This window comes from Hibiscus syriacus, unplaced genomic scaffold (assembly GCF_006381635.1).
Source record: "Hibiscus syriacus cultivar Baekdansim isolate YM2019G1 unplaced genomic scaffold, ASM638163v2 tig00113548_pilon, whole genome shotgun sequence".
NCBI lineage: Eukaryota > Viridiplantae > Streptophyta > Magnoliopsida > Malvales > Malvaceae > Hibiscus > Hibiscus syriacus.
In genome coordinates this window covers 616,495-644,270 of record NW_024063465.1, presented here as the reverse complement: position 1 = coordinate 644,270, position 27,776 = coordinate 616,495, and the positions used below count along the sequence as shown (strand labels likewise).

The 27,776-nt window shown below is 34.4% G+C and overlaps 5 protein-coding genes and 1 pseudogene across 5 annotated transcripts; 3 read left to right on the top strand and 3 right to left on the bottom strand.

Moving 5' to 3' along the window:
• Window positions 1-1,625: 1,625 nt before the first annotated feature.
• LOC120186480 lies at window positions 1,626-5,492 on the bottom strand. Its single transcript, XM_039190383.1, has 7 exons — window positions 5,475-5,492; window positions 4,774-5,312; window positions 4,595-4,676; window positions 2,611-4,083; window positions 2,276-2,374; window positions 1,800-1,868; window positions 1,626-1,714 (listed from the first exon to the last, which is right to left on the bottom strand). Exons 1-4 carry the CDS (start codon window positions 5,490-5,492, stop codon window positions 3,910-3,912), a joined length of 813 nt encoding a protein of 270 aa, XP_039046314.1. The 3' UTR covers window positions 1,626-1,714; window positions 1,800-1,868; window positions 2,276-2,374; window positions 2,611-3,909.
• Window positions 5,493-10,880: 5,388 nt separating this feature from the next.
• Window positions 10,881-11,359, top strand: LOC120186479. The gene has a single exon (XM_039190382.1). It carries the CDS (start codon window positions 10,913-10,915, stop codon window positions 11,357-11,359), a length of 447 nt encoding a protein of 148 aa, XP_039046313.1. The 5' UTR covers window positions 10,881-10,912.
• A 1,771-nt stretch (window positions 11,360-13,130) lies between these two features.
• LOC120186509 (leucine-rich repeat receptor-like serine/threonine-protein kinase At2g14510) lies at window positions 13,131-16,601 on the bottom strand. Its single transcript, XM_039190412.1, has 9 exons — window positions 16,378-16,601; window positions 15,688-16,240; window positions 14,503-14,963; window positions 14,288-14,423; window positions 14,129-14,200; window positions 13,981-14,049; window positions 13,782-13,853; window positions 13,446-13,517; window positions 13,131-13,360 (listed from the first exon to the last, which is right to left on the bottom strand). Exons 1-9 carry the CDS (start codon window positions 16,469-16,471, stop codon window positions 13,321-13,323), a joined length of 1,569 nt encoding a protein of 522 aa, XP_039046343.1. The 5' UTR covers window positions 16,472-16,601; the 3' UTR covers window positions 13,131-13,320.
• A 2,477-nt stretch (window positions 16,602-19,078) lies between these two features.
• LOC120186478 lies at window positions 19,079-20,342 on the top strand (annotated as a pseudogene).
• A 5-nt stretch (window positions 20,343-20,347) lies between these two features.
• LOC120186499 (ATP-dependent zinc metalloprotease FTSH 2, chloroplastic-like) lies at window positions 20,348-20,800 on the top strand. The gene has a single exon (XM_039190405.1). It carries the CDS (start codon window positions 20,395-20,397, stop codon window positions 20,656-20,658), a length of 264 nt encoding a protein of 87 aa, XP_039046336.1. The 5' UTR covers window positions 20,348-20,394; the 3' UTR covers window positions 20,659-20,800.
• A 521-nt stretch (window positions 20,801-21,321) lies between these two features.
• On the bottom strand, window positions 21,322-21,981 carry LOC120186504. Its single transcript, XM_039190408.1, has one exon. It carries the CDS (start codon window positions 21,918-21,920, stop codon window positions 21,372-21,374), a length of 549 nt encoding a protein of 182 aa, XP_039046339.1. The 5' UTR covers window positions 21,921-21,981; the 3' UTR covers window positions 21,322-21,371.
• Window positions 21,982-27,776: the final 5,795 nt, after the last annotated feature.

Below are 27,776 nucleotides of genomic sequence, written 5' to 3'. Positions count from 1 at the left end.
CTTCTCCGTTGAAGAAAACTACACATATTTTTCCATGATTTTAATCAACTTAGCTGGATGAGTTTCTGATATTTTTGTTTGACCAATAATGCAGTTGATGATAGGCATGTGAGAGATGTTTCAGGTATCATCAGACCCAAAGCTAAACTTGAGGCAAACAGTGTGCCAATTAGACCTGACAAACTTGACCCGAACCCGATACCCGATAACCGAACATGATGATCAAATTTGATCCGAAACCCGAATTATACCCGATCCAAAATTTAGCAAGACGTTCTGTTGTTCTGAAGTAAAACTAACTGTTTCAATATTAGGAGCAGCTGCTAAGAAACTTTTGCTAGTCGGGCAATAGCGGATGAGGTGAAAGAAATAGTTGTTCCTTGTGCATGCCTTTTTAATTTGTTGCTAAAAAGTAGACCTGGTGGAAATTGTGTTCTTTGTGATTTGCCTTTTTATTCGGTTAAAACGTCACGGAGAAGATAATATTTTTAGTTTAACCTAAAATGTTATCCTGTCTAATCTAAAAAATGTACGAATTTATAATATTTTTCATTGTAATCGATTTTTTTACACTTTTTAATTTTACGTTAACAAGTTATATTTTAAATTCCCTCGAAGGTCTTGCAGTAAGGGAGTAAACGGAGGGTTGTTGAGATTTTAACATTTACACTATTTAAGTTTTAAAATTATGAGTAATTTGATGTTTTAAAACTTTTAAAATTAAAATAGATTATTAATTTTTATGACGGTCGTCAGCAGAATACGTTTTTACAGTCTAATTTAACCTATGCTTGTAGCATTTGGGATTAATTGTTGTCATTTTAGGTTTGGGAGGGATTCTCTTACACTACAGTAAAATTGAGTTTTACATACCTTCATAAAATTTCACCGAATTTCTTTTTAAAAAATAACGTTAGCCGCGTTTTCATTTTGCAACGAGGCGTTAAATACATTTGGTACAGCCGTACAGGGTTGTAAAAAATTACCCCATCTATAAAACTGATTGAAATCAATTTGAATCAGAACTGGTTGTGACCTGAGGTAGTGGCGATTCGAAATCAATTCGAGTTCAAATTTGTCTTGACTTGAACTTGAGTTGGTCCTGATAATTTTGAATCTAAACCCTATCTAAGAACAACCTAAACTCGAATTGAACCTCATAATGTGATAAATGAACCCGACCTATTATGCACCCAAACCTGAAATAACATGATAAATGATTGATATTACCTAATATGTTATCAACCTGACCTATAATTGACTCAACTAATAAATGATCTAACTTGTTATTGAATTAATTTGATATTAACCGGATTTGGTATTCACCTGACTCGTAAGTTACAAATGTAATTGATGAAATTGTTAGATTATAAATTTATTATTATATTATAATATGGAAAAATAATTTTTTACTATTTAAGGTACATAATTAACTATTATCATCAAATAATATTTTTACTTTTATATTTATAATTTGTAACCCATAAATATTCAAATTTTTATTAAATTAATAACTTGTGATTGATAAAGCTAATAAAAACAATTATTTACAATTTAAAAAATATTAATATGATCATTAGATTAATAAAGTTAGCTATGATCAAATTAATAAATGTTTTTATATTCATTATCATCGGACGCTCCGCGCGCCGTTTGGTCGAGATCCAACAGAAACACGGGCACGCTCGATCCCCACAGTCATCACTACATTTATCTGCACATACCTTGACCAAATCATATATATATATAAAAGGTAATTTTGAAACCTAAGTGAGCGATAAATCCGAAAGCTACGTAACCGATAAATCCGAAAAGTAGATGTACACTATCGTCCTTTTAGAACAGCTCCATCAACTGCTGCGCGACATCTGCAAGCATCAAACGGAGATTTATCACATTGCATTATAAGCAATAGGAAATGACCATCCAGCTCAATTAGTAAAGCAAAAGGTTCTTAACCTTGAGGTCGTGGGATCGAGTTCCATAGAGGGCATTTTATAATTCGGAGGTCTCCTACGGAAGCTGCTCTCAACCTAGTGTTGGAGACAGCCTACTATCTTACCTCCCCTTATCCCATTACACATGTGAACAATGGACAACCATTTTTTATTATAAGCATACAAAAAAGTTAGAGTTGATAATCACGTAAGTTCAGATTAGTTTCACGTAATTTTAACTTTTACACGTGACATTCTCGAGTTACATTCGATTAAAGTCTTCGAAATTAAAAACATTGTGGATTCTCACATGCTTGCAAATATAATGTAAGGATTACCTTGGAGAATAGTCGGAGTTGTTCGAAATTCTCGCCAGATAAGCAGCTCCGGCAGCAATGTGATGGGGCTTGAACTGAAGCCACAATGAGCTCCTGAGCCTGCAAAATAGATGTCACACCTCAACACCTCAATAAAATTAACAGAAAGAAAGTTAGAGCATGACATCGATCATTGTTTTATTAGATGCGGAGTGACATAAACAATGAAAAGAACAGGCAAAGGCTTCAAGAACTTGGCACATATCACCACAACCACGCGTCAACAAAAAATACTACTACAAGATATGATCGAAACAGTGATTTGAAGTGAAAAAGAACAAGTCATTTTTCCTTACCAATGGAAGCAACACCAGGTAGAATATATTCCAAGAATCTCTGGCACCATGGCTCACAGAGTATGAAAACTATAGCAACTATGTTACATCCATCTAGAGAACAAATCAGTTCCAGTCCAATCTGCAGTGCTTCTAAGTCCAGTAGTATACACACAAAAAAACACAGGACAGAGTAGAGCGCAATGTAGATATCAAGCAAGGCTCTTTAGCCCATTAGTCATCGGAACAGGCTTGTCAACAAGCATGTCACTGCTCATGGTTAACGAGCATACGTGCCACAACACCAATTACACAGAACTAAGGCAGGCAAGAGATGACGCTATGAGCGATATATCTGTATTATTATGTACACCATTTTAAAATAGTATATACAGATGTCCTTTGTTAGTAAACCACGACTCAAGGGGAAACCAAAAAATAAGGAAAATGAAGAAATCTTAAAATCTAAGGAAGGTAAGACATGACACAATAGGCTATATTTGACACCTACTCTTGTAACATATAATATATATGTATTACCCGAAAGAATGCTTCGAAAGAATGCTTCGAACGAAGCTGATGCCCCTTGTTAACCAACCACAACTTAAAACATAGAAAGGGATAGAAAAGAAATTGGGTCAAAAAGAATAAAAATTTTGAAAAAAAAAAACTTAAAATATGGAAACTGGGGAACCTACTATGGGCAGCAATAAATAGTTGATGACTGGGTAAAAACACAGCTGCATACACACACGCAGGCACATTTCATATATGTATTAATAATTTCAATAAATATGTTTTTCTTCAAATTTAAAAAGGTTAACCTCCCCTCATCTCGGTATGGCAGTGGAAGAACCAACAAGGATTACGGTAAATAACTTCCAAGCATATCTGATGCACTCTTGATTATGGGGAAAGTATTCCTCCATAAAAATAGCAGGCACTAAAACACGGTGTCATGTGAATCAGAATGCATAAATGGAATGTGTTCTATCCAACTTTCTATAGTAAGCTCTTTTTATGTAAGCCATAATATTTTATGTTTCTGAAGCATGCTAATGCAGGATCAATCACAAGCTGTTTCTAAAACGTTTTGAACTGTAAATGCACAATTTAATGCTTAAAGAAAATAAGCTGAGAGTCTAAACTAACATTTAGCTGATGCACATGAATTTCATCCAAATTTGCTTCACTACCACTAAGCTGCAGTCTAATCATGGTTGGAATATGTTTTTCAAGGATGAAAATAATAAAAAGGCAAATATATTTAAAAGCATTTCACTTTTACCCTGCTAAAGAGCTAAATCTTATCTACATTTCTTAGCAAGGAAAAATCAGAAGAACTTCCAGATTACTTACTACAGGGAGCACGTAAGATAAGAATGTAATATCCTGCTTATGGAGTATTTCACAAGAAGTTCTCAACACATTGTTCAAAGGACGAGGCGTCTCCTCAGACTTTGCAGCAAGGAAAAGAGCAGCAGTAGCAATTAACTGCAACAGAGGCAATGTGTTAATAAACTAGCATATATGGCCCTGCTTATGCTCATTGACATTTTCATTTTAAGACAATTAGCACATACAAATCACTTATAATTTGTTTTTTTAATTAAAATAAATAAATGAAAACTTCCCTTGAGGTTAAAAAATGGCAAAATACAACTTGACCTAAACCCTAATAGCTTCATAAATTAATATTTAAGAATATATGTGTGACAACAATCAAGATCGAAAATATAACAAGGTCAAGCAAGCAAGAGAGCATCAAACTTACAAAAGGTTTAAGAATAGCATTCAGTAATAAAAAGGTGTCTAAAGATTGGAACATAACTTAAGTTACACAAACAACAATTTTTTTCTTATGCTTATAACATAATTTTGAAACATTGTTAACCTTTAAAGCCTGCTGCTTTTGAAGTTTGAAAACTAAACTTGTGGTGTAAAGGATAATTTTTCATAAATAAGGGAGCAATAAATTCCTTAAGCATAAGTATTTGAAACTCACAAATCTATCATGGCAAGCATGTGATCTCCAAACAAAAAACCGATGACGCATTACCATGGCAGTGCCAATGGTAGTTTGTGGCCTGCAAACACAATACATAATTGATTATGACAAGGAAAATTTCATAAATGATTTTAAGAACAAAGTAAACGAAATAGAATACAAGATTGATGGCTCACAATTCAAGCTGCAAACCAAGGTTCTGAATGAAGGCACAATAAGAATAGCGTAGATGTGTTTCACGAAGTGCATCGATACCATCTCTTCTTGAAGGTGAACATCGCTCAATCTCATCCTTGGACATGAAGACGGATTCATCATCATCCAACCATGGTCTATCACGTTTATTGCTGACAGATGTAGAGGGTTCAGCATTTGATCTTATAGGAGGATGAATGAAATTACTGGATTCCAATGAAGCAGCCAGGCAATGCTTGCTATATGGCGGGTAGTTTCTGCCACTGTCTCCCCAAGAAGCATCAGAAAACTTTCTTCTTTTCAAAGGAGCACAATTTGGTTGTGCATGCTGATAACCTCTATTATGTTCCCCAAACTGCCCAAAGTACTCATGGGCATGGTTAAAAATCCTGGTAGTGTCGCTACTCCAGTTCCCATTCCTTTTCCTGTAGTTATCGGAACTGTGGGTATTGTAGTTATTTCTATTGCAAGTGACAATTCCGTGTAAAAGAAATTCCTTATATCTTTTTTTGAAGTAAACCTGATAAAGGCATAACCATACCTTTATGCAAAATTATGCTACTCCCATTTACCTGTTTTACTTTTTCCCTTAATTTTAAGGCATAAAAATAGAAGTTTGAACCTTTAGGCTCAAAACAACATTTTAAAAAGCAACATGTTAGAATTTGGTCAATCAATTTACCCTACCAAGCAAATCCATTCCTCAGATGCTTGATCTTGCTATATTTCCCTTCTAATGGAAGATATTTATCAATTTCATTCGCTCTAACCATACCTAACACTAGTAAGAAGGGCATCCTAAATCCTAATAATGAAACAATTCAAGGAACCAAAAACAAAAAAGATCCAAGTTAACCCAAAAAATTCGAAGCTTCTTCTACATAAAAAAAAAATACAATATCCGAATCAAACACACGCAAAACCCAAAACATTGAAGAAAAAGCTGATACCATGAGAAAAATCTTAAAATCTTGACGTACATATTATATCAAAGTTCGGGATTCAAAAATCAACCTTCTTCACGCAGATTTCCAAAGAAACTGTCGATTAATCGTCAAAACGAAAACAAAATTTAAGATAAAATTAAAATAATTATCACCTGAATTTAAATAGAAAAGATCGAGTAACCGTGATTTGAGATCCCAAAATCAGATGAGTTGGGGTTTTGAATAAAAGGAAGGCAATCGGTGAGAGAGGAAAAAATAGGATTTCAAAGCATATGGAGTGTATGTATTTATAATTTTGCTTAATTTGAAACCTAACCCCTTTTAGTTTAATATAATCAATGGTTCATTTCGGTTAAATTGTTTATTATTTTTAATTAATTTTCATTAGTTTTTAATGAAGTGATTAAATTATAACTGATGCGATTATTGTTTTTCGTCTTATAATGTTGGCCAATATCGATGATATCGATTTATATCAAGAAATTCTATTATATCAAATTAAAATACGCTGATGTCGTTTAAATAAGTTTCGAGTTAGAGTTTTTATATATACAGAAAAACACCGCTGAGAGGCACACCGATCAAAGTTAGGTACGCGAAGTCGTTTAGTCCGGATTAGTCGGGAGATGAGCATGGCTCGGGTCGAGACGGATTTTCAATCCACTCGAACTAAAAAATATACACATTCCATCCGACCCGAACCTGACCTTGTTTTTTGAGGTAAAATCTGAACTCGACCCAATCCGACCAAAAATAATATATTTATCAAAAAATATTATTTTTATTCAATAAAAATAGTAATTTAATTAAAAGAAAATAATATATAGATATATATTATTGCAATTATCACTACATATATATAAGGTAAAATTATAGTTTTTGTGGGTCTGGTCGGGTACTTTTTACGCTAAACTTGAATTCGACCCGAACATAAACTTAAAAATCCGACCCGACTTGAACCTGAATTTTTTTAAAAAAAATCTGACCCGATTAGATCGAATCGGATTGAAACCCATCAAGTTCGGTCCCATGTCTATCCCTAATCGGGACAAAACCCTAAAAACCAAAAGAACAACAAAAATAATATAGAGTCATGAATAAACAATCTCGATAGTCAAATGGGTATTTGTTATTCTTAAATATCTCAAGTTCGACCCCGAGTTCGATGTGTAAGGTACGCCAACCATAATGATCCAGAGTTGACTTAATTAGAAATCTCTACTGCCGTAAATAACTTAATGAATTTTGGTGGACTAATTTTAATTTTGGACTTGGAAGCTACGCCTTTACAGAATTATTATCTATAATTATGTATCTGAATATGAAAAATTATGCATATTAAAATTTGGGGTAAATTCAGAGTTTAGTACTTAAAATATCATTTTAATCTATTTTAGTATCTACATTATTGATTTTCCAAATTCATACTTGACATTGAGTTTTTATTTCATTTTAATACCCATCATCTTAACGCATTTAGTATCTAAACTATCAATTTTAATTTATTTTAGTACATAAACTTTTAACTTTTTTAAATTTAACGTTAATTTTAATAGGTACGGAAATTAAACAAAAATTAAATATTATATATAATTTTATTAAAAATTTAAATACTGAAACAAAGTAAAACTGATATTTTAATTACTAAATGTGTAGTTTATCCAGTTCTTTGCACCGTTTACCCGCGTTAGTGTTCATACTGTCAGCCTATGACTTTAGACCCAATGAATCCTATTTCCCCAAAATCAGCCGAAAATAAGTTAATGGTCCCCGTGACCAAATGGGCCTAAGAATAAGTTATTAAATTTTAAAATTTTATATAAGTATAATAATATATTTGTTATCGAGTTGGGTTTTTTATAGAAAAAATCGAGTTCCGGTCGAATTAGGTTTTCTAAATATAAGTTTGGATCGGATTGATTTTAGGACGAAAAATACTTGATTCAACCCGATTTGAAAATAATATAATCATATCTCATATATTTAGGGATAATTATAATAATATCTCTCTATGTATTATTTTTCAATTAAACCTCTATTTTATCAAAGAAAATTAATGTTTTTATAAATATATTTATTTTGAATAGGTTCATGTCGGAGTTAGATTTTACCTCATAAGAAAAACTGGTTTTCGAGTGGGATAAAATTGTCCTAAATCTGAATTGGGTCAAATTCCAAACAAAATTGTATATTTTTCGAATCGAATGAGAAATCCGACCCATACATATTAGTGGTAGCCAAAAGTCTCACACGTCCATTTTATTATATGGTTCTATAAACACTTAATTTATGGTGGATAAATATAAATACCTAATTGACAACCTTTCTTGAAAATATTGTCAGAAATAATAGAGAGAAAATAAAGTAATTTTAAATGGATTTTAGGTGCAATAATCAATGCAAAGTTAAACGCTTTTAATTTGTTTGTGGGCCAATCAAGAATCAAATTATTATTTTTGGATAATACTGGTACCTATACTTTAATGAAATATCTAATATGGTATATTTTTTTGACAATATAAAAATTGCTAGTTTTATTAAAAGCATAGTTTTCAGAACCGGACCGGTTAGCGAACCGGACCAGTTAGCGAACCAGGCATGTTATCGGTTCACTGGTTCAATCAGTTGAACCGGTTCGACCGGTCGGAAAAACCGGACGACGTCATAATTATTTAAAAAATTAAATAAAAATACCAAAAATATTTAATAAAAAATAATTTTGTATATCACAAGTCATATTCAAAGCAAGTCATAACATATATGAGTTAAAAACCATAAAATCAAGTGAAACAAAATGATTCAAATTAACTACAATATAATATTTAAGATAAAACATATTAAATAATAAATATAATTATATAACTATAATTAAAAAATAAATTTGGGGCTCAAAAATCATAACAAAATGATATTGTTTGGTTTATTTAAAAAAAAAACAATCTCACATGGCTAAGAAACATAGAAGAATATTCCAAAAGTCTAAAGAGAAAATATGAGAACAAAACAATCCACATGGCTAAGAAACATAGAAGAGCATCCCAACTAACTTCTATAAATAATAGAGGTAATTTAATATTTAAAATCATGGAGCCTTTTGGTGAGCATAGAGTGGACTATTCTTTCACTTCAATCAAGCTCGAATTTTAGGCTTCAATCGAGCTTCTAAATTTTTTTTGAGTTCAAGCATTTTCGAGTTCAAGTTTCAATATTATATTTCGAGTTCGAGTTGAACTTTATAATTTTTAGTTCGTGAGTTTGAGTCGAGTTGAGCTTACTTTTAAAGTTTGAGTCGAGCTCAGCAATACTCGAGTTCGACTTGGCTCGTTTAACAAACAACGTCGTTTGGTTTAATTTTAAAAAAAAATAAAATTGGCAGTTTTTTTCCGATTTTTCCCGGTTTTCACCCGGTCCGGTTCGAGCGGTTCAACGGTTCTGGCCGGTTCACTAATAACGGTTCAACCAGTTTAGTTTGAACCGGACTAGGCAACGGTTCTCGATTGAACCGGCCGGTCCGGTCTCGTTTTCAAAACAATGATTAAAAGTAAAAAATATTTAGGTTACAATGAATCTTTACGACCACGACCGTAAACTAAACATGTATTAAGGATATTTTTCTATAATCATTAACACAATAAACTAACAACTTAAGATAATACAAATATTGTATAAGGGGAAAGTTAAAAATTTTAATCAAATAAACTCGATAAAAGGTATATATGAATAAATCTGATGACATCGACGCAAAAACAATAAAAAAGATCAAGTTATTGAAATACCACCGATAAATAAAAATAAATATCAAGTGACGCGAGAAAATCATATACGAATGCAAAATCGCATATCCAAATCTGATCCAAATATCAAAAAAAAAAATTCAACATGATAATAAATAAACGACGTTTCTATCATCCATGATGCTAACAAATCCAATTACATTAACAATATATTCCATTTAACATTACAGTTAAAAATCACTTTTCAAATCAAACGTAAAAAATAAATTTTTAAATGTACTTTCTCAATCATATAGTTTTATTATAACTTTTTAAAAAAAAAACTAAACTAATTTTAAATATTATATTTTTATTTTTATTTTTATTTTGTAGTGATAAATATATAATTTTATTTTTGGGAGGATGAATTTATTATATTTTAAGGATGGAGACAAATTATTAATTAAAGATGTAAATAAAATATCTAAAAAATAAAAAAATTTAAAATTTTTAGCGAGAAGAATAAAAGGACCCCTCTCTTGGACTATCATTGATTCCGTGTACTATTAGATATATAAATCAACATTAAAATTTTATATCAATAACGAGAACTCATAGGTAATACATATAATGATAAAAATATCATTTAATGTCTAACGTTTAGTTTTTATTTCATTTTAGTACTCACTGTTAAAACTCAACATAAATATTAGAACTTAGCACTTTTTTATGGGTAAATTACACCATTCATCACTATCTGCTTACTCTTATTTTAGTCATTGAAGTTTATTTTTTTAAATTTAAGTACTACACTTTTAAACTACTCCTAATTTAATCACTCTAACTTTCAAATTTATTTTTTATTTTAATTATATATTACTAAAATAATAAAAGTATAATGTCACAAAATATTATTAATTAAATAAATTAGAGTGATTAAAACATGAACAATTTGAAAGTTGAGTGGTTAAATTGAATATTTTTAAACTTCAATGACCAAAATAAGAGCGAGAATATAATTAAGTGATGAATGATGTAATTTACTCATAAAAATGTCACATTATGTATAGTTTTGAAAATAAATTAAAAGTTTAAATACTAAAACGGATCAAAACTGATAGTTTAAGTACTAAACGCATAGTTTTCTCTCTCGTACTAAATCTATGTAACGTGAGTTAATTAATCAATTAATGATGATTATAAAATTAAATCTTTGCTTAAATTCAGTTTGCTTTGAAAGAAGAAGGCAAAGCTTTATACCCTTCGACTTATCCTATTAGCTAGCCTGTTCCGTCTTAAGCAGACAACATTACTCAATCAATTGTTATAATCTCATCGTCCTCCCCAATTTCCAAAGTCGCAAATATGGAGAATTTAAAGCACAAGAGCCTCTTATCCTATATAAAATCACAAAGCCCATGCATCACATATTCATATATTCCCCAGAAATCCTGAAACAAATGGCCCAGAAATCAACCACCGAACCGATTTCGACGTCCCGGATCTCATTCTCCAGCGATTTCTTCCTCGACGAAAGCAACGTCATCTCCATCAACCCGCATTCTCGACCCGAGGAGGAGCTGAAGAAGAAGGGCGGCGGCAGTGGTGGTGCCGGCGAGCTTTTCTGTCGAGTATTGCGGCGGTGCCGGGAGGAGCGTGACGGTAAAACCGGATTCAGAGGGAAAGAGGTTAACGAAGAGGAGGGGGGAAAAGCGGTGAAGAAAGAGGAGAGGAGGGCGAGTTGGTTCGTCGTCGGCGATGACGAGTTGTCACCGAGGCCGCCGAGATGCACGGTTTTGTGGAAGGAGTTGCTGAGGTTGAAGAAGCAGGGGGCTTCTTCTATGTTGCCATCGTCGTCTTCGAGGAGCAGTGTGAAGACGAGGAAATGGTTATTTGAACATAAGTGAAAAATCAATGAAGGTAGAGTTTGATACGACATTTTAAAGTTTTTTTTTTCGTTCGGATTTATTTTATATTTTTCATGTTTGGAGTCTGTGAGTATCTTTCTCAAGCACAGTGTGATTCTCACTAATAAGATACTGATTATATAAGTAAGGTTAAATTACATGTTTAGTATCTAAATTATTAATTTTAATCTTTTAGTATCTAGATTTTTTATTTTTTTAAAACAATACCTAAAATTTAGTTTTTGATTCATTTAATACTCAACCGATGAAAATTTTAGTTTTTATTTCATTTTAGTAATCCGTTCAAAATTTAATGTTACGTTTTAAAAATTTGTAAGTTTAAGTACTAAAATGAATTAAAATTGATAATTTAGATACTAAACGTATTAAGCTTTTAACGATAGGTACTAAAATGAAATGAAAAATAAACTTTAGATATGATTTTACAAAAATAAAAAATTTAAATACTAAAACCGACAAAAAAAATACTAAATTTACAGTTTATAATATAAGTAAAAATGAGATTTCTTAATATATTGATTTGAATCATATCACATTTAAATATTGTGCAGAGTTCATGAAATTTTAGGGTTCCACTGTTAATATTCGATTTTCATATATGTATTTTTGCCTTTTTTAAGATGAAAACTTCAAATGTTATAATTAAAATTTTCATAAGAGTAAAATTAAACCATTAAGATAAAATATTTTAAGAGTAACGTACACAATGATCCCTGATCGTATGGTACTATTTCATTAAGTTTATTAATTATTAAAAGTTATAAAATGATCATTTGACAATGTTACTTGGTTAAATCTTTTTACTATTAAAAGTTACAAACTCGACTATTTATTATGTTCCAAACTCGTTATTTTCGTTAAAAAAATTAGCATTTGTTTAAGCTGGCGTCAGCATACCAATTAAGATATGATAGTCATTTGAGATTCTAAGATCATAATTTATCAAATCATAGTCAATAGATTAACATTTAACTCAAAATACCATTCATTTTTAACGAGAAAGACGAATTTAGAACATAATGAATAATCTAGTGATCATTTTATAATTTTTAAAAGTAAAAAAACTCAACAAAACAAGACTCTATAATTAAAGAATTATTTTATAACTTTTAATAATCAATGCACTTAATAAAATAATACCCTATAATCGAAATACTTATATAATTTACCCTTACTTTATATAATCAATTACATAAGAATTTAAAATTTCTCGAAGATGAACACCCTTCTGATCCTAAACTCATGATTGAGTCATTATTATTATTATTATTATTTTGTTTTGATTGCCCTCTTGATTTCAAAGTTTCATCTTGACTAATCTGGAAACTGATTCGCATCATACACCTGACTTTGATGGGTGCTCAACAAATATTTTTTTACATACACAAGAACTCGAATTTGAAATTTACTTAAACGATATCAAATTGCTTATCACTTAAACCAACTTCTGTTGATCATAATTGAGTCATTGTTAACACCCAACAATCCCACAAAGTAATGGTCGGCGGTCCGACCGGAGTGCTTGAACCGGTAAGCTAAAAATAGAAATGGCGCAAACTATTGCAACTTTTGAAAACCATGAAACATAATAAAAACAAACTTAATTATTCTTCTGAATTTTTACATTTAATTATTTTCTAATCGAATTAACCGAAAAAACCGAACCAAATGATGTTACATAAGTGTTTATACCATGCATAAACAATATTAAACATTCATAAAATTACAATGCAAAAAGAAAAGAGTTAGTGAGGTATGATGAACAACGACCTAGATTTCAAGTAAACAAAGAATCAAACCAACTCGAATATCGATTGGTTTCGATATTCGAGTATAGCCAAACCAACTCGAATATCGACTAGTTTTTCGAGTGGGCCGAAATCGACTATTTCGACCATTCGAGTTGTGTGAAGTTACCTCTGGACGCATGTATAATATACTTAAGAAGGTGGTGGTGTCAAAAACTGATTCCCGGAAGTCCTAAAACGAATCCAGAGCTTAGTTTTAGTTTGAAGTCAAGGTTTAAAGATGCAAGTGTACAAGACTATTGTAAATTGATACTCACCTAACTTCGAGCCTCGGTCTTCCGACAAGGGTATCGGGTATCCGGCCAGTCAGATTGTTGTTCTGCAAGAACCTACAAGACGAAGAGAACCGAGTCGGGAACAAAGGGTCAAAACAGGTTTTCAGATGGGCTAGCCACTAGAACAGTATAGATGGAGAGGTACACTTAAAATCACATGCATATCTGCCATCGATGTTATCCGGACTCCGGGTGAGTGTTGAATACAAATATGCTTAAGGTAACATATGATGCTTTAAAGGTAAAGATAGTTATAGATGTAACAGGCTACGGAAAGTCACGAGGATATGAATGCCGGATATCGAGCGGATGACTTACAGTTCACGCAAGCTTTCAATGTCTCCTAGTGATGATGGAATCTCTCCAGTGAGCTGATTCTCTTCCAAATGCCTTAAACAGAAAGTGGAGCATATTAGATACATGTTCATAAAAAAGCTATAATAGAATGCTCATTTACCAACTGTTTGGGCTGCCAAATGAATCGAAGAGAGAAAAGATGATAGAATAATGAAGTTACAGTGTTTCCAGTAGCTTCAATGAGCTGAGATCCGGTATTACTCCCGATAAACTGTTATTACCGAGCCAACTGTCGAAGGAACGGAAAATTCAGTTAGAATGTTATTATCTCCGAATTTCATCGATGGCGATTTAGTTTAACAGCTTACATGCTACTCAGTGCTGTTAAATTGGCAATGCTTGGTGACAGTGACCCCGAAAGACCAATACCAGTCAGGTTCCTGGAAACAAATGAAGATAAAATAACCATTTTGAGCAACGATAAGATAAATGCATAGCTTTAAAACGCTGCATCTTAGTTAACTCACAAAGAAATCACACGAATTCGTTCACCCTCGGAGCATCGAACTCCGGTCCACGAGTAATCACGGGGCCGACAAGGATCACCACTCCAATCTAGTGGAGGGTTCCTCAAACTGTTCTTCATTCCTTCTAAAGCTATTACTGCAGCAAGATATTAAAAGTTCAATCAGTTCATGATTTAAATTACACGACAGTACGAAATAATAGTTGGCAAACATACCATCCCTTGTATGAGTTCTTCCTCCAAGGCGGAGAACATCGAAAATCTCCCCGGCATTGATCAACGGACTAGCATTCGAATCGGCAGCAGGACTTAGAGTTATCTTCGTAGCACCACGAAGAGGCCATCTGGTCGCGAAGACGGCAGCCCCTTCCGAACCCACAATCAAGTTGTTATAGTACCTTATATCATTTATGTGTATGTCGAATTCCCTGGAGCTGGCCGGCGAATCACCATTGTCCGCGAAATACAGAGCAATGTAATAAGTCGAGCTTGGGAGCGAGAAAGGCGGCCATCTCAACTCCAGGGATTCCGATCGAGCCGTTGAAAGTGCCCTTTCGAATACTTTTGAAGGGGGGATATTCCAGAACCCGGAAACTGACGGGACCGTATTGCTTGCTATAACAGACACATTTTCTTCATATGGCTCCCAATATCTATCAAATTGGTCATCAGGGTATCTGGTTGCCAAAAAAATCACAAAAAAAGTACAATAAACAACTCCAACTTCAAATTTCAATAATTCGAGAAGTCAGTGCAATCGGATAATAGTGTTAAACTTTGTCGATAAATCGTCGATGTGATCGGATAAAGAAACAGCAGTTAATCCATTTATACTTGTTATTTATCCAGAGAACGACCTCCGAAAATCACAAGTTCTCCGCCACATCGATCCCTCCGTCCACCGGAACCTCCAAAGAACCCCACTCTCCCGGATAAGTCATCGAGGCAGTTACTGTTTAATAGACGAGACCTCCGGACAAGACTTTTGACACACCCATGTGATTTGCCAGAATGATAGGAATAACCTACCGACCTACAAATATCCAACCATACGACGGACATACTAAAATCTATTGTAAATACCCCTAAACACAACTAAAACGGGGCCTGGCACCTCTGACAATCATCCTGTAATACAGAAACACTAGTTAACGACCGTCTTCTGACCGGCCGTAATTCTCCCTCAAACTAAAAGGAATGAACCGCTCACGGCGGACAACATAAACTTGTTACCCTCAACAATACTCAACAAATTAACAAAAAAGAAACCGTTCAAGTTCCCATACTCATCAACAAGTGGTCTAACTTCTCAATTTTTCTAAAATAAGAGTCAAATTCTGACAATATATATATGTATATATTAATATAGCTAAATACCTGGTCCATAAAACTTTGACTTACCCGATAATGGATCCATTGTGCCCAAAACTGTGCCTAGCAACCAACCTCAAAGCATGAGAATCAAAATTCGTAGTATTATAAAGCGAGCCCCCCAAAATCAGCATTTCCAAGCTCGAAATAAACGGGTCGGACACCGTATACGTGTTCGAAGCAATGCACACACTCATGGTACTCCCTTTAGCTTCAAACACGCCTTCGTAATACGACGACAGGCCTTTTGAATAATCCTCCGTCGTGTTCACCACGCTCCAGAACGTGCCGTCCACAATCTGATCGAAAACGGGAGGCGAAGGGAAATCCAACCCGTTGACCCCGCCGTAGTAGTAAGTTGACCTGATCAAGTACCTCGCGCCGCGGTAGACGCGTGCCACGTAGCAGAACTTCCTCCGGAGACCGTTCCGAATAGGGAAAGATCGGACGGTGGAGAGAGTTGGGACGAGGTTGGGAACGGTTAAGTTTTTTGCCGTTCCGGAGGAGATGAAACCGTCGTCGGTAAGCCATACTCTGCCGTCTATCATGGAACTCCCGATCGCGCCGCAATCAATTAAATATCCTAAAAAATGGTAATTTTCCACTTTAGCACCTCAGAATACTAATAAGTTAAATTAAGCCCTCGTCTCCCATTAAATAAACGGGAAGGTTGTACTTTTGACTCCTCCTAAAAACAAAATATTCAAATCAAATCCTTACCTTTGGGGGGCTGTTGCTGTTGTTGTTGGGATAAGGAAAGGGCGGGAAGGGAGAGAAAAAGGAAGGAAAGGTAGAGGAGGAAGGGAAAGGCCATGGTGGAAGGAGAGGAAATGAAAGAATTAGGGATTTGGGTGTTCTGGGAACGTCTTTTTGAATAAGAAAATGGGGTGAGTGAGGAGAGAAGAAAGGAATATGAAGGAAAAGAGACAGAGTCGGGGAGAAGGTGGAGGTGGAGTTGGAGAAGACGAAAGGAATTTCTATTTATTTATTTATTTAAACGCGGGAAAAATTTGGGCGGCCAGCTCAGGTCAGAGATTGGGGAATTTGGTATATTATTTAAATTTAGTTGTTACATAATGCTGATACACTAGCACAAGTAAAATCTTACAGAAGGGTCTTACCTTATTCAAATCTTACAGAAGGGTCTTACCTTATTGAAATTAATGTGAATCTCTTATTATTTTTTATTTCAATGTGATCATCAAATTCAGAAAACGAATTTATTGTGATTTTTAACTGTTACAGTGCTGATATGATAATCTATTTGTCGTGTTTGAATTACCAGTTTAGCTTTCTTTCATGTCATCTATCACGTTATCAACTATTGTGGATTGTTATGTCAGAATCGTAAATCTCGCATCAGCACCGTGAACTACCATGTTAGGTTAATAACGAAAAACTTTGATCAAAGGGTCACATTCGATTTATTTTCTGAATTGAATAGTCAAATTGAGAAAAAAATAATACAAGGGTCGAATGAATTTTTTTTAATTATAAAGACGTGATATTTTTTTATCTAATTAAAAAATTTATCATATGACCATTCTTTTATAGCATTTAAATTAAGTTAATAGAATAATAAAATAATAGTTGAAAATTTGGAAGTCCATCAATAATAAATTTTTTTCTTGAATTTATTAAATGAAATTAATAATAAAAGAATTAAATTAAATTAATTACAAAATTTAATTGTATATCTTCGATTCATTTATGATTTACACTATTAATCTTTTATCGTCTCAAATATGAATCTATTGAATTATTTTTAACTAACATAACATCACACCCGAATATATAACATCAACATTTGAATTCATAAGGATATCTCAAGTCAGTATGAAGAGTTAACGGTTAGTTAATTAATAATTTTTATTTAATCATGTTACATTTTACCTTAAAATAAAATATTATGAGTCAAAGTAATTAAAAAAATAAATATTAAAATGATTATTTTATCAAATATTAGGAGTAAATTAATCATTATTCCTTAAAAATATAAGGGTAAAGTACACAAATGGTTCCCTACTATAGGGTATTGCTTCAATAAGTCATTCGATTATTAAAAGTTATAAAATAATCATATAATTATAGAATATTACTTTATTAAGTCTCTCGACTATTAAAAGTTACAAAATAGTCATCTGATTATTCATTATGTTCCATACTCATCATTTTTTGTTAAAAATTATCGGTTGTCTAAGTTGATTTTTAAGTTACAAAATAGTCATCTGATTATTCATTATGTTCCATACTCATCATTTTTTGTTAAAAATTATCGGTTGTCTAAGTTGATTTTTAACATGATTACTGTGATATGATGGTCGTTTGAGATTTTTGGATCAGATTTTATCATATCACAGTCAACAAGTTAACGTTCAACTCAGACTACCATCAATTTTTAACAAAAAAAATGACAGATTTGGAACATAATGAATAGTCAGATGATCATTTTGTAATTTTTAATAATTGAGAGACTCAATAAAATAACACTTTATAATTTGAAGATCATTTTGTAATTTTAAATAGTCGATAACGTAATAAAATAATACCTTACGGTCAGGGACCATTTGTGTATATTATCAAAAATATAATTAAAAACAAATTTCTAAGGAAAAGAAATCAATTTTTTATACCCACCAATTTATAAAACTGATATGGAATTATATACGTAACAGCATTCCCCGTCATTTACGATAAAATCTGGGTTGTGATCCGCACAAAAGAGCAAAAATAACTCCTTTACATCAGTCCAGATGTGAAAAATTAAAAGATACAGAAGCACCCACTCATTCTAAGAGCGCCACGTATTGTCTTCCCAAACCACATCCGCTCTCGGTTCTCACCCTTTATTTCCCAGTCCAATTGCTTCCCTTAACCCATTTCTCCACTCCACACCGACCCAGAGCTAAGCTTTTCATCAGTCTCGTTTTGGGTTCCCTTTTTCCTTTCATCATTCATTCCAGTCCTCCGTTTTCAAAGGTAACTTTCTTCATGCTTTGACTGTACTAAGTTTCCGAGGGAAAGTGATGCAGTATTTGCTTGGGAATTGGGATGTTGTATGGTTCGACGTTTTGAATGAAGGTTTCTAGTGATTGAATTTGTGGGTCTATCTTATATTTTCTTGATATTGCCTCTGAATTCCCATTTGCTTTGTGAAAAGCTGGCTGAATTTAGAACCCCTCGGATGGGTTTTCTATTATTTGAAGCTTTGGGGAAGAAAGTTCGGATTTTCTTTGGTCTAATTAAAAATTTCAGGATTTGTTTGTGGTGTTTCAGGTGAACTGAGATGGGAGTCCCATTGTTGATGAAATATGAGCTTGAAGTGTTAATTTTTTTTGCAAGTTTGTTGTATGTAAATTGTTGAACTGCTGGTTTTTACTGATTTCGTGCATATAAATATGAGCTTGAAGTGTTAAAAATTTCAGGTTCCGAGTTTGTTGAAATGTTTATTGGTGTCGGTGCCTCTCGAGTCCGTGATCTTTTCAAGAAGGCCAAAGAGAATGCCCCTGCATCGTCTTTGCGGATGAAATTGATGCTGTTGGACGACAAAGAGGAACTGGTATTGGTGGAGGGAATGATGAGAGGGAGCAAACTCTCAACCAGCTTTTGACCGAAATGGATGGTTTCGGGGGTAACACAGGTATCATCGTAATTGCAGCAACCAACAGGGCCAATATTCTTGATTCTGCCTTATTGAGGCCAGGACAGTTTGATAAACAGGTAAGAATATATAATTATTGTCTGTATCATTCTTATAATCTGGAGAACAAAGTAGTCGACATAATGCTTTGGTGCAGGTCACTGTCGATGTTCCGGATATCAGAGGCAGAACATAGATACTAAAGGTTCATGGTAGCAATAAGAAGTTCGATGCTGATGTATTGTTTGATGTTATAGCCATGAGAACACCTGGTTTTAATGGAGCAGCGGCAAGACTGCGATTTCATCTAAAGAAATCGACGATTCAATTGATAGGATTTTGGCCGGAATGGAAGGCACGGTTATGACAGATGGAAAGAGCAAAAGCTTGGTTGCATACCACGAGGTTGGCCATGCCATACGCGGGCGAGTGAAATGAGAGCATCTTAATTTACTCTTGGGGTTTATATTTTCACATTATGCATGCTTGTTCGTATTATCTGTTAATACCGAGTCTTTATATTCGAATGACTATTTAGAAACTTACTATTGTTCTTTACCTTCGTGTCTTGGAACTTTGACACCGGGTCATGACGCTGTTCAAAAGGTCACCTTAGTTCCTCGTGGCCAGGCACGCGGTCTTACCTGGTTCATTCCTTCAGATGATCCCACCCTGATCTCGAAGCAGCGACTCTTTGCAAGAATTGTTGGTGGACTTGGCGGCAGAGGAAGTCATATTTGGTGAGCCCGAGGTGACAACAGGTGCGGCTGGTGATTTGCAGCAGATTATCGGTCTGGCTAAACAGGTAACTGCACATATCTAACCTTCCACTTCAAGCTCGATTTTGAACATCCGTAAAATTCACGAGTCATTCCGTGCCGCTTAACAGTTTTTTATTAGAAATCGTGCACAATTAGTTCATTATATGCATTTTTGTAGCATGGTGCATTCTTTTTTCTTCAAATACAATGCTCAATCACCACCGAGTAGATGGCCTAGTTGCCGGTGCTTGGTGTTTGTGTTAAGCTTATTATAGGTCAAGTCCCTTTCGTCGGATTATCTGTACGGACTCATCAGCCCAAAGTCAAGATGTCATTATGAGAATGATGGCAGGAAACTCAATGTCGGAAAAACTTGCTGAAGATATCGACGCTGCCGTGAAGAGGCTATCAGACAGTGCTTACGAGATCGCATTGAGTCACATAAGGAACAACCGTGAAGCCATTGACAAGATCGTCGAAGTTCTCCTCGAGAAGGAAACGATGAGCAGGGACGAATTCAGGGCAATCCTTTCGGAATTCGTTGAAATCCCAGCTGAAAACCGGGTCCCTCCTTCGGTACCCTCTCCGGTCTCGGTTTAAGCAGGAGTCTTTAACAAGTTGTATTGTACGAGTATTTCGCTTTGTATACTACACACTAAATCTGTAATCTTTCATTATATGTAAGTAATCAGAAAATGTATACTGATTTGAATTTATGAATGAGAAGGTGTAGATTTTTGGACCCTAAACGGATATTTGATCCGAATCTAATGAGTTTTAATCTGACTTGACTCGATAGGATCAGATTCTTTTCTTTTAAAAGTTCGAGTTCGGTTTGATATTTTTTAAGGATAAAGTTAGATTAGGTATAGAGTTAAAGACTAAAAATAGAATAATACTATAACTAATCTTAATTAATCTTTATATGTTCCGAGATAATTGTTATAATATTTCTCTCTTATCAAAGTGAAACTTCTCTATATTCGATTTGTGATGGTAGAGAATCCGGTTTGTGATGGGTAGATAAGTGTTATACTTGGATCAAACTCGAGTGGTAAAAAATCCGACTCATAATCATCCCTAATTCTAACCTTGACCTAAAATTAAGATTCTTCACTTGATTTTGATCTAATTTCAATTATAATATACTTTTTATTTTATACATCGCATAAATATAAATTGGCTCCTATTTAACCTCAAAATTTTAACAGAAAAATCGATATAATCTATGATGTTCTTAAAAAATTTAATCGAAATCTTAAATAATCATATAATAGACATAATATATTTTAGATTTAAATTTATAACAATAATTATGCCTTACAACACACCAATAACTGAGCTTCCATCAACCTTTGTTTATTAACCCTAGCAATGAACTCTTCAACTCTTTTATTAAGCTCCTCAGCAGGCAATTCAACCGCTTGTTCATCTTCCTTTTCTGCAATATTCTCACTCGTTCCTTCCACCGCCGACTCGGACTCACATCTTACCACTTCCTCTTCACAATCCATCCCCTTATCTTCATTCGAGCCGGCTTCGGTTCCCCGAACTCGAAACCGACTCCGTTCGACATATTCGTCGTAAACGTCACCGCCAGCAGGAGATTTGTTCGAACCGACGACCCCGGATTCACCGACGAGGACGAGGACAATTACATTAACCACTATAAACAAGCACTTAGGGTCGGAAAATGAAGACCAGATGCTAGGGAGATAGATTGAAAGAAACTGCTTCATGGATGAACATGGAGAACGAATATCGGGGAAGAATAATAAACTGCAAGTGAATAATAATATTCCGGCAAGCAAATGAAGGGTAGCGTTGTGAATGGAAAACTGGGTTTTCTTCTGCTTCTTCATTGCAATTTCTCTTAGCTGAAGATTCTGCAGAGAATTTTTTAGGGTTAAAAGAAAGGGTTTGCATAAGAGAACTCAACATTCAACAAGGTGACAACATTGAGTTGATATATAGTGGAGGAAGAATAAAGGGAGAAGAATATTTTAGTGACATTCATGAGATTCTACACTTTCTTTTTAAATTGGTTATTTTTTTTTTTGTATGAGAAGGTTACTTTATGAAAAAGGTAGGGCAAGGTAGGTAAAGAGGGTGATGTTTATTTATTTTAATTAACCTTCAATTTATTGGTTGACTAATTTAAATGTGTTTTACATAGGTCTATTATGGGACGCTTTCAACCCAATTTATTCCGTACATATCGTTAAGATTTGAACATTTGATCTTGCACGAGGAATCTAGTATCCTTCTATTAGATCAACTAGTTGTCGGTAAAAAGGTGATGTTTTCAATAAATTTTAGAGGTTGTAATTAGGATTTCAGCTTTGAGTTTTCATGTAAAATCTGAGAAATTATTTCTTATTATTTTATTAATGATCAGTCATTATTATTCATTACAAGTTCATTATTAATTAAAATAAATTATTTTTTAATAGTCTAGGGTGATTATAAGGTAATATTTGTTCATAATTTTCTTAATCAATTAACAATATATGTCTTACATATATAATTATTTGAACTCGAGACCTCTTGTGAAGAATAACATTCCCTTATTTACTAAAATTATTTGATGAATTTATAAGTTATATGCTTGAAATTCTAATAATAAATTGATTAATTGTGACATGTTTAGAGTAAGGATTTTGTACGTATTGTGACATATTTAGGGTTCGTTTGTGACCTCTTTTATATTTTATGACCAACATAGTTAATTTTATCTCTTTCGTACATGAGTATTTATATATATATTATATATATATATATATATATATATATATATATATTCACATAAAATCTATGAATAATTTTGCTTAAGAATAAAAATGTGAAATACAATGAGATGCATGTTGTCGGAACCGTCTTTCGGTTGAGCCCCGGAATTGGGCTTCGACTTGAAAAATGGATTGGAGTCGCCACCGATTATTTAGTTAAAAATAAATAGGTTAATCGGATACCTTATATCTTACCTGATCTGCGTCTTACCAAGATATGTCGATTCGGGAGTCGGTTACAGCTAAGGAAGGATTAGCACCCTTGAACTGCCCTTTTGGTACTACGTAATTTCCAGTTGTCTTTAATTAAGAAAGTTGTAAATTTAAATTAAAATGTAAAATGACGATCCAAATTACTTACCTTAGATTGCTTAAATTGTACCCTTAAAAGATCAAGACATATATTAGATAAGGAATGCAATAAAACACCTAAGGTAAAATGGAAAACAATAAGATGAGGAAAATAGAATATAAAAATAATATATATGATGGTAATAATAATAAAGATATAAACAATGGAAAAAATAAAAAGATATATATAATAGTAATAAATAAATAAAAACTACAAAACTAAAATAAATAAATAACTATAATCAAATATGTACATATAAAAAAAGGAATAATGAAAATAAAATGAAAAATATAAAGTAGAATAAAATGAAAACGATAATGATGTAAAAAAAACACGAAAAATATATAAATATCAAATATATTATTAAATAAAACAAATGAATAGAAATAAATATACAGATAATAAAAGAAAAAAAATATATGTTTATATACGCTATCAATAATACTTAAAATAATAACGATGATTATGTGTATATATATGTATAATAAAATAAAATAAAAATATACATAAAATATATATATATATAAATAAAGGAAAAATATAATAATAATGAAAATATAGTATATAATAATAGTAGGGACTAAATTGAAAACGAAATAAACTCAAGGGTCAATTTACAAGGATTTCGGGTTCAATAATCGATTCAGAGGACCAAATTAAAGGTTTTTGAAACTGGAGAACCAAAACGCAAATCTCTCGCTTCTTGCAAAAACACGCGGGTCCATCAAAACCGGGTCGGGTCCAGGCGCGGGTCAAGAGCCGCTATAAAAGTTAAAAAAATTTTAATCTCGCTCATTTCTCTCTTCACCAAACGAGAGAACTTCTTTCTCTCTTTCATTTCCTCTGCCTTGTTCTTCAAAACGAAGAACAAGGCTATGTATTCCAGAAATCGGCCGCCCTGGCCTCCTCTCGCCGCCTTGCCACCGTCGTTGATCGGCGACGGCCGCCGGTCATCGGCAGCAACCTACTAAAAAAAAACTGGTTTTTTGAAAGCTCTTCGCCCGCACGTTTTAAAAACCAAAGTATTTTTTCCAACCAAGCCTCGGGGAACCGTAGATCTAAGAGAGAATATCACAGTTCCCGTGTGTTCATCGGCCCCAAATCTTCTGTTTTTTTTTCGAGAAAAACGACAAGGACATAACGCATGCAAGGGAAAGAAGTAAAAAAGGTATAAACTTTCACCTTTTTATTTCTTCTTGAAACGTTTACAAGGCTCGTTTTTTTGCTGAGTAATTTCCTGTGTGTGCTCTCGTGATTTCCAGTATTTTTGTGTGTCTTTTTTCTTTCCTAAAAGCTTCTAATTACATGACTTTATAGTGATAATCCTAGGCTATTTTTAGAGTTTTAATCTGAGTAAAACTCGGTTTGTTTGTGGTGATAATCCACGATTCTGACTTGGTTGTTTTTGTGAAAACACGTTCATTGGCGTTCGTTTGGTGGCCGAGAGTCTTGTGCCGGAGAACTCGGATCCGTTGGAGAGAAGAAACGTGCAGTCATGGGGAGTTGAAGGAACGAACGGCTAGGGTTTCTGGAAACCCTAGCCTATTGGTCACGTGCCTTGGGCTGCTGAGGCGTTGGATCTGGGTCACTTGTATTTGGGCCGTTTGTTATCATTTATTTGTAAAGGGCCTGTGTAAAAAAAAAAAAATTAAGTATGTATATTATGTAATGTGGTTAGAAATTATTATAGAAATAACATTATTTAAATCTGATGAATTTAGTGTCTTCAGCTGCCCCTCTTTGCTCATTGTCGTGTAACGACAATAGAGCAAAGATTAAAAGACACGAATTTCGACCATATTGAATATCCTCCGTGGTTGAGGTCCAACGTTGAAACTGGTTTGTCACTCATGAAATGACATCCTCGTTGTGAAGTTGAACTGGTACTGTCTTGAGTCCAATATCCTTCGTTGTGTAGTTGAAATTGGGAAATTGTTTATTGACAACCAGCGGTCCCTTCGTCGTGAAGTTGAACTTGTGTTGTCTGGAGTCCAATATCCTTCGTTGTGACGTTGAAATTGGCTCTGAAATTGAGAAGTTGTTTGTTGACAACCAGCGGTCCCTTCGCCGTGAAGTTGAACTTGCGTTGTCTTGAGTCCATATATTCGATGTGAAGTTGAAATTGGCTCTGAAATTGAGAAGTTGTTTGTTGACAACCAGCGGTCCCTTCGTCGTGAAGTTGAACTTGCGTTGTCTGGAGTCCAATATCCTTCGTTGTGAAGTTGAAATTGGCTCGGAATTTGAGAAATGTTTGTTGACAACCAGCGGTCCCTTCGTCGTGAAGTTGAACTTGCGTTGTCTGGAGTTCAATATCCTTCATTGTGAAGTTGAAATTGGCTCTGAATTTGAGAAATGTTTGTTGACAACCAGCGGTCCCTTCGTCGTGAAGTTGAACTTGCGTTGTCTGGAGTCCAATATCCTTCGTTGTGAAGTTGAAATTGGCCCTGAATTTGAGAAATGTTTGTTGACAACCAGCGGTCCCTTCGTCGTGAAGTTGAACTTGCGTTGTCTGGAGTCCATATCCTTCGTTGTGAAGTTGAAATTGCCCTGAATTTGAGAAATGTTTGTTGACAACCAGCGGTCCCTTCGTCGTGAAGTTGAACTTGCGTTGTCTGGAGTCCAATATCCTTCGTTGTGAAGTTGAAATTGGCTCTGAATTTAAGAAATGTTTGTTGACAACCAGCGGTCCCTTCGTCGTGAAGTTGAACTTACGTTGTCTGGAGTCCAATATCCCTCGTTGTGAAGTTGAAATTGGCTCTGGGTAAAACCTGCAAAGATATGCATATATGCGATGGTATGGATGTCATGCTCTTAGGTATGCCTAAAATGTATGGGCAACATATGTTATTATGGGCTCTGGAGAGAAATCTTGATTTCCGGTGGCCTGTCGTTGTTGACTTTTGATTTTGAAAGCTTGAAATTCCGATCTCTGATCTTGAATTTTTCAAATGTCTGAATCTGGCGTGCCCATTCTGGGGTTTTTTTTTTTTTTTTGGAGATGCTCCTCAACCATCTCAAGCATGTGCATGAGCCTTGATCGGCTTCTGGGTACCTGTACTTTTCAATGAATCTTTGTACAGTAATATGCGATTATCTTTCAAAAATAAATAAACCATTAGGTTTAAATCTAATTCAAGATGCTCGAAAGGAATTGGGAAAGATGGTCTTTATTCATAAGGGAGGAGAAGAACAAATAATACATGGCAAACATTCTAGAAGACGAATACACAATGATGTGTAAATGAATGTCTTAGATCTCGATAACGTGGGCACTTCTGAGCTGAAAAGCCGATTGGTGATTTTGAATGCAGCCTTTGCCAAAGGATCTTTGAAAATGCGACAACGTTTGGGAGGGTGCAACATTTCTCCGATTTGTTGAGTTCGTAGAAGATTCATGTGCCGGATGTTTCCGCCGTTGATATCCAAATCCCCTTTCCGGGTTTTCAACTTGGACCCATCCTTAGTTGCAAGACGCCCTTTTCGGGTTTTCATCTTGAACCCACCTTATTTTCTCTTCTTTTTTCTTTTTTTCAATTTAAGGCGCCCTTTCGGGTTTTCACCCTAAACGTTCTTCTCCCTTTTTTTTTCAAACTTAGGACGCCCTCTCGGTTTTCATCCTAAGCGAAGTATTTCTTGACTGCGTCCGAGTTAATGGATGTGGCAGCTCAGGTCCGTCCATTTCAGCCAGGATAAGGGCTCCTCCGGAGAAAGCCTTCTTCACGACATAAGGTCCTTCCCAATTTGGCGTCCATTTTCCTGGAAATCTTTCTGGACTGGCCAAATTCTTTTAGCACTAGATCCCCTTCACGGAATATTCTCGGGCGCACCTTTTTGTCATGTACTCGGATCATTCGTTTCTGATAGATTTGACCATGATGATGGCTTGACCCTGAGGGACGGAATCTCGACTTCAATGGGTAGCACTGCTTCCATTCCTAGGCTAGTGAAAATGGAGTTGCCCAGTCGAAGTTCGTACCGAGGTTCGATAAGCGAACAAAGCAAAAGGCAACTTCTCATGCCAGTCTTTGTAAGGTTTCAGTTGTTTTTTCCACTATCTTCTTAATATTTTGTTTGATTCTACTGCTCCGTTCATCTTTGGTCTGTAAGCAGTGGAATTGTGATGTTTTATGTTGAACTGTTCGCAAGCAGCACATCATCTTTGTTGTTCAAGTTTGTTGCGTTATCGGTGATAATCCTTTCGGGTAGACCATACCGACATATAATTTCTTTCTTCAGAAACTTGCAAATAGTGGATTGAGTGACACTGGCGTATGATGCAGCCTCTACCCATTTCGTGAAATAATCAATTGCTACGAGAATGAAACGGTGACCATTCGAAGCCTTCGGATGGATTTGCCCGATAACGTCATGCCCCACACAGAGAAAGGCCATGGTGACGTCATTACATGAAGCGGATGGGGTGGAACATTTATCTTGTCTCCATAAATCTGACATTTATGACATCTCCTAGCATAGTTGATGCAATCGCTCTCTAGTGTGGACCAAAAATATCCGCATCTCATTATTTGTCTTGACATCATATGTCCATTTGCATGTGCTCCACAAACTCCATCATG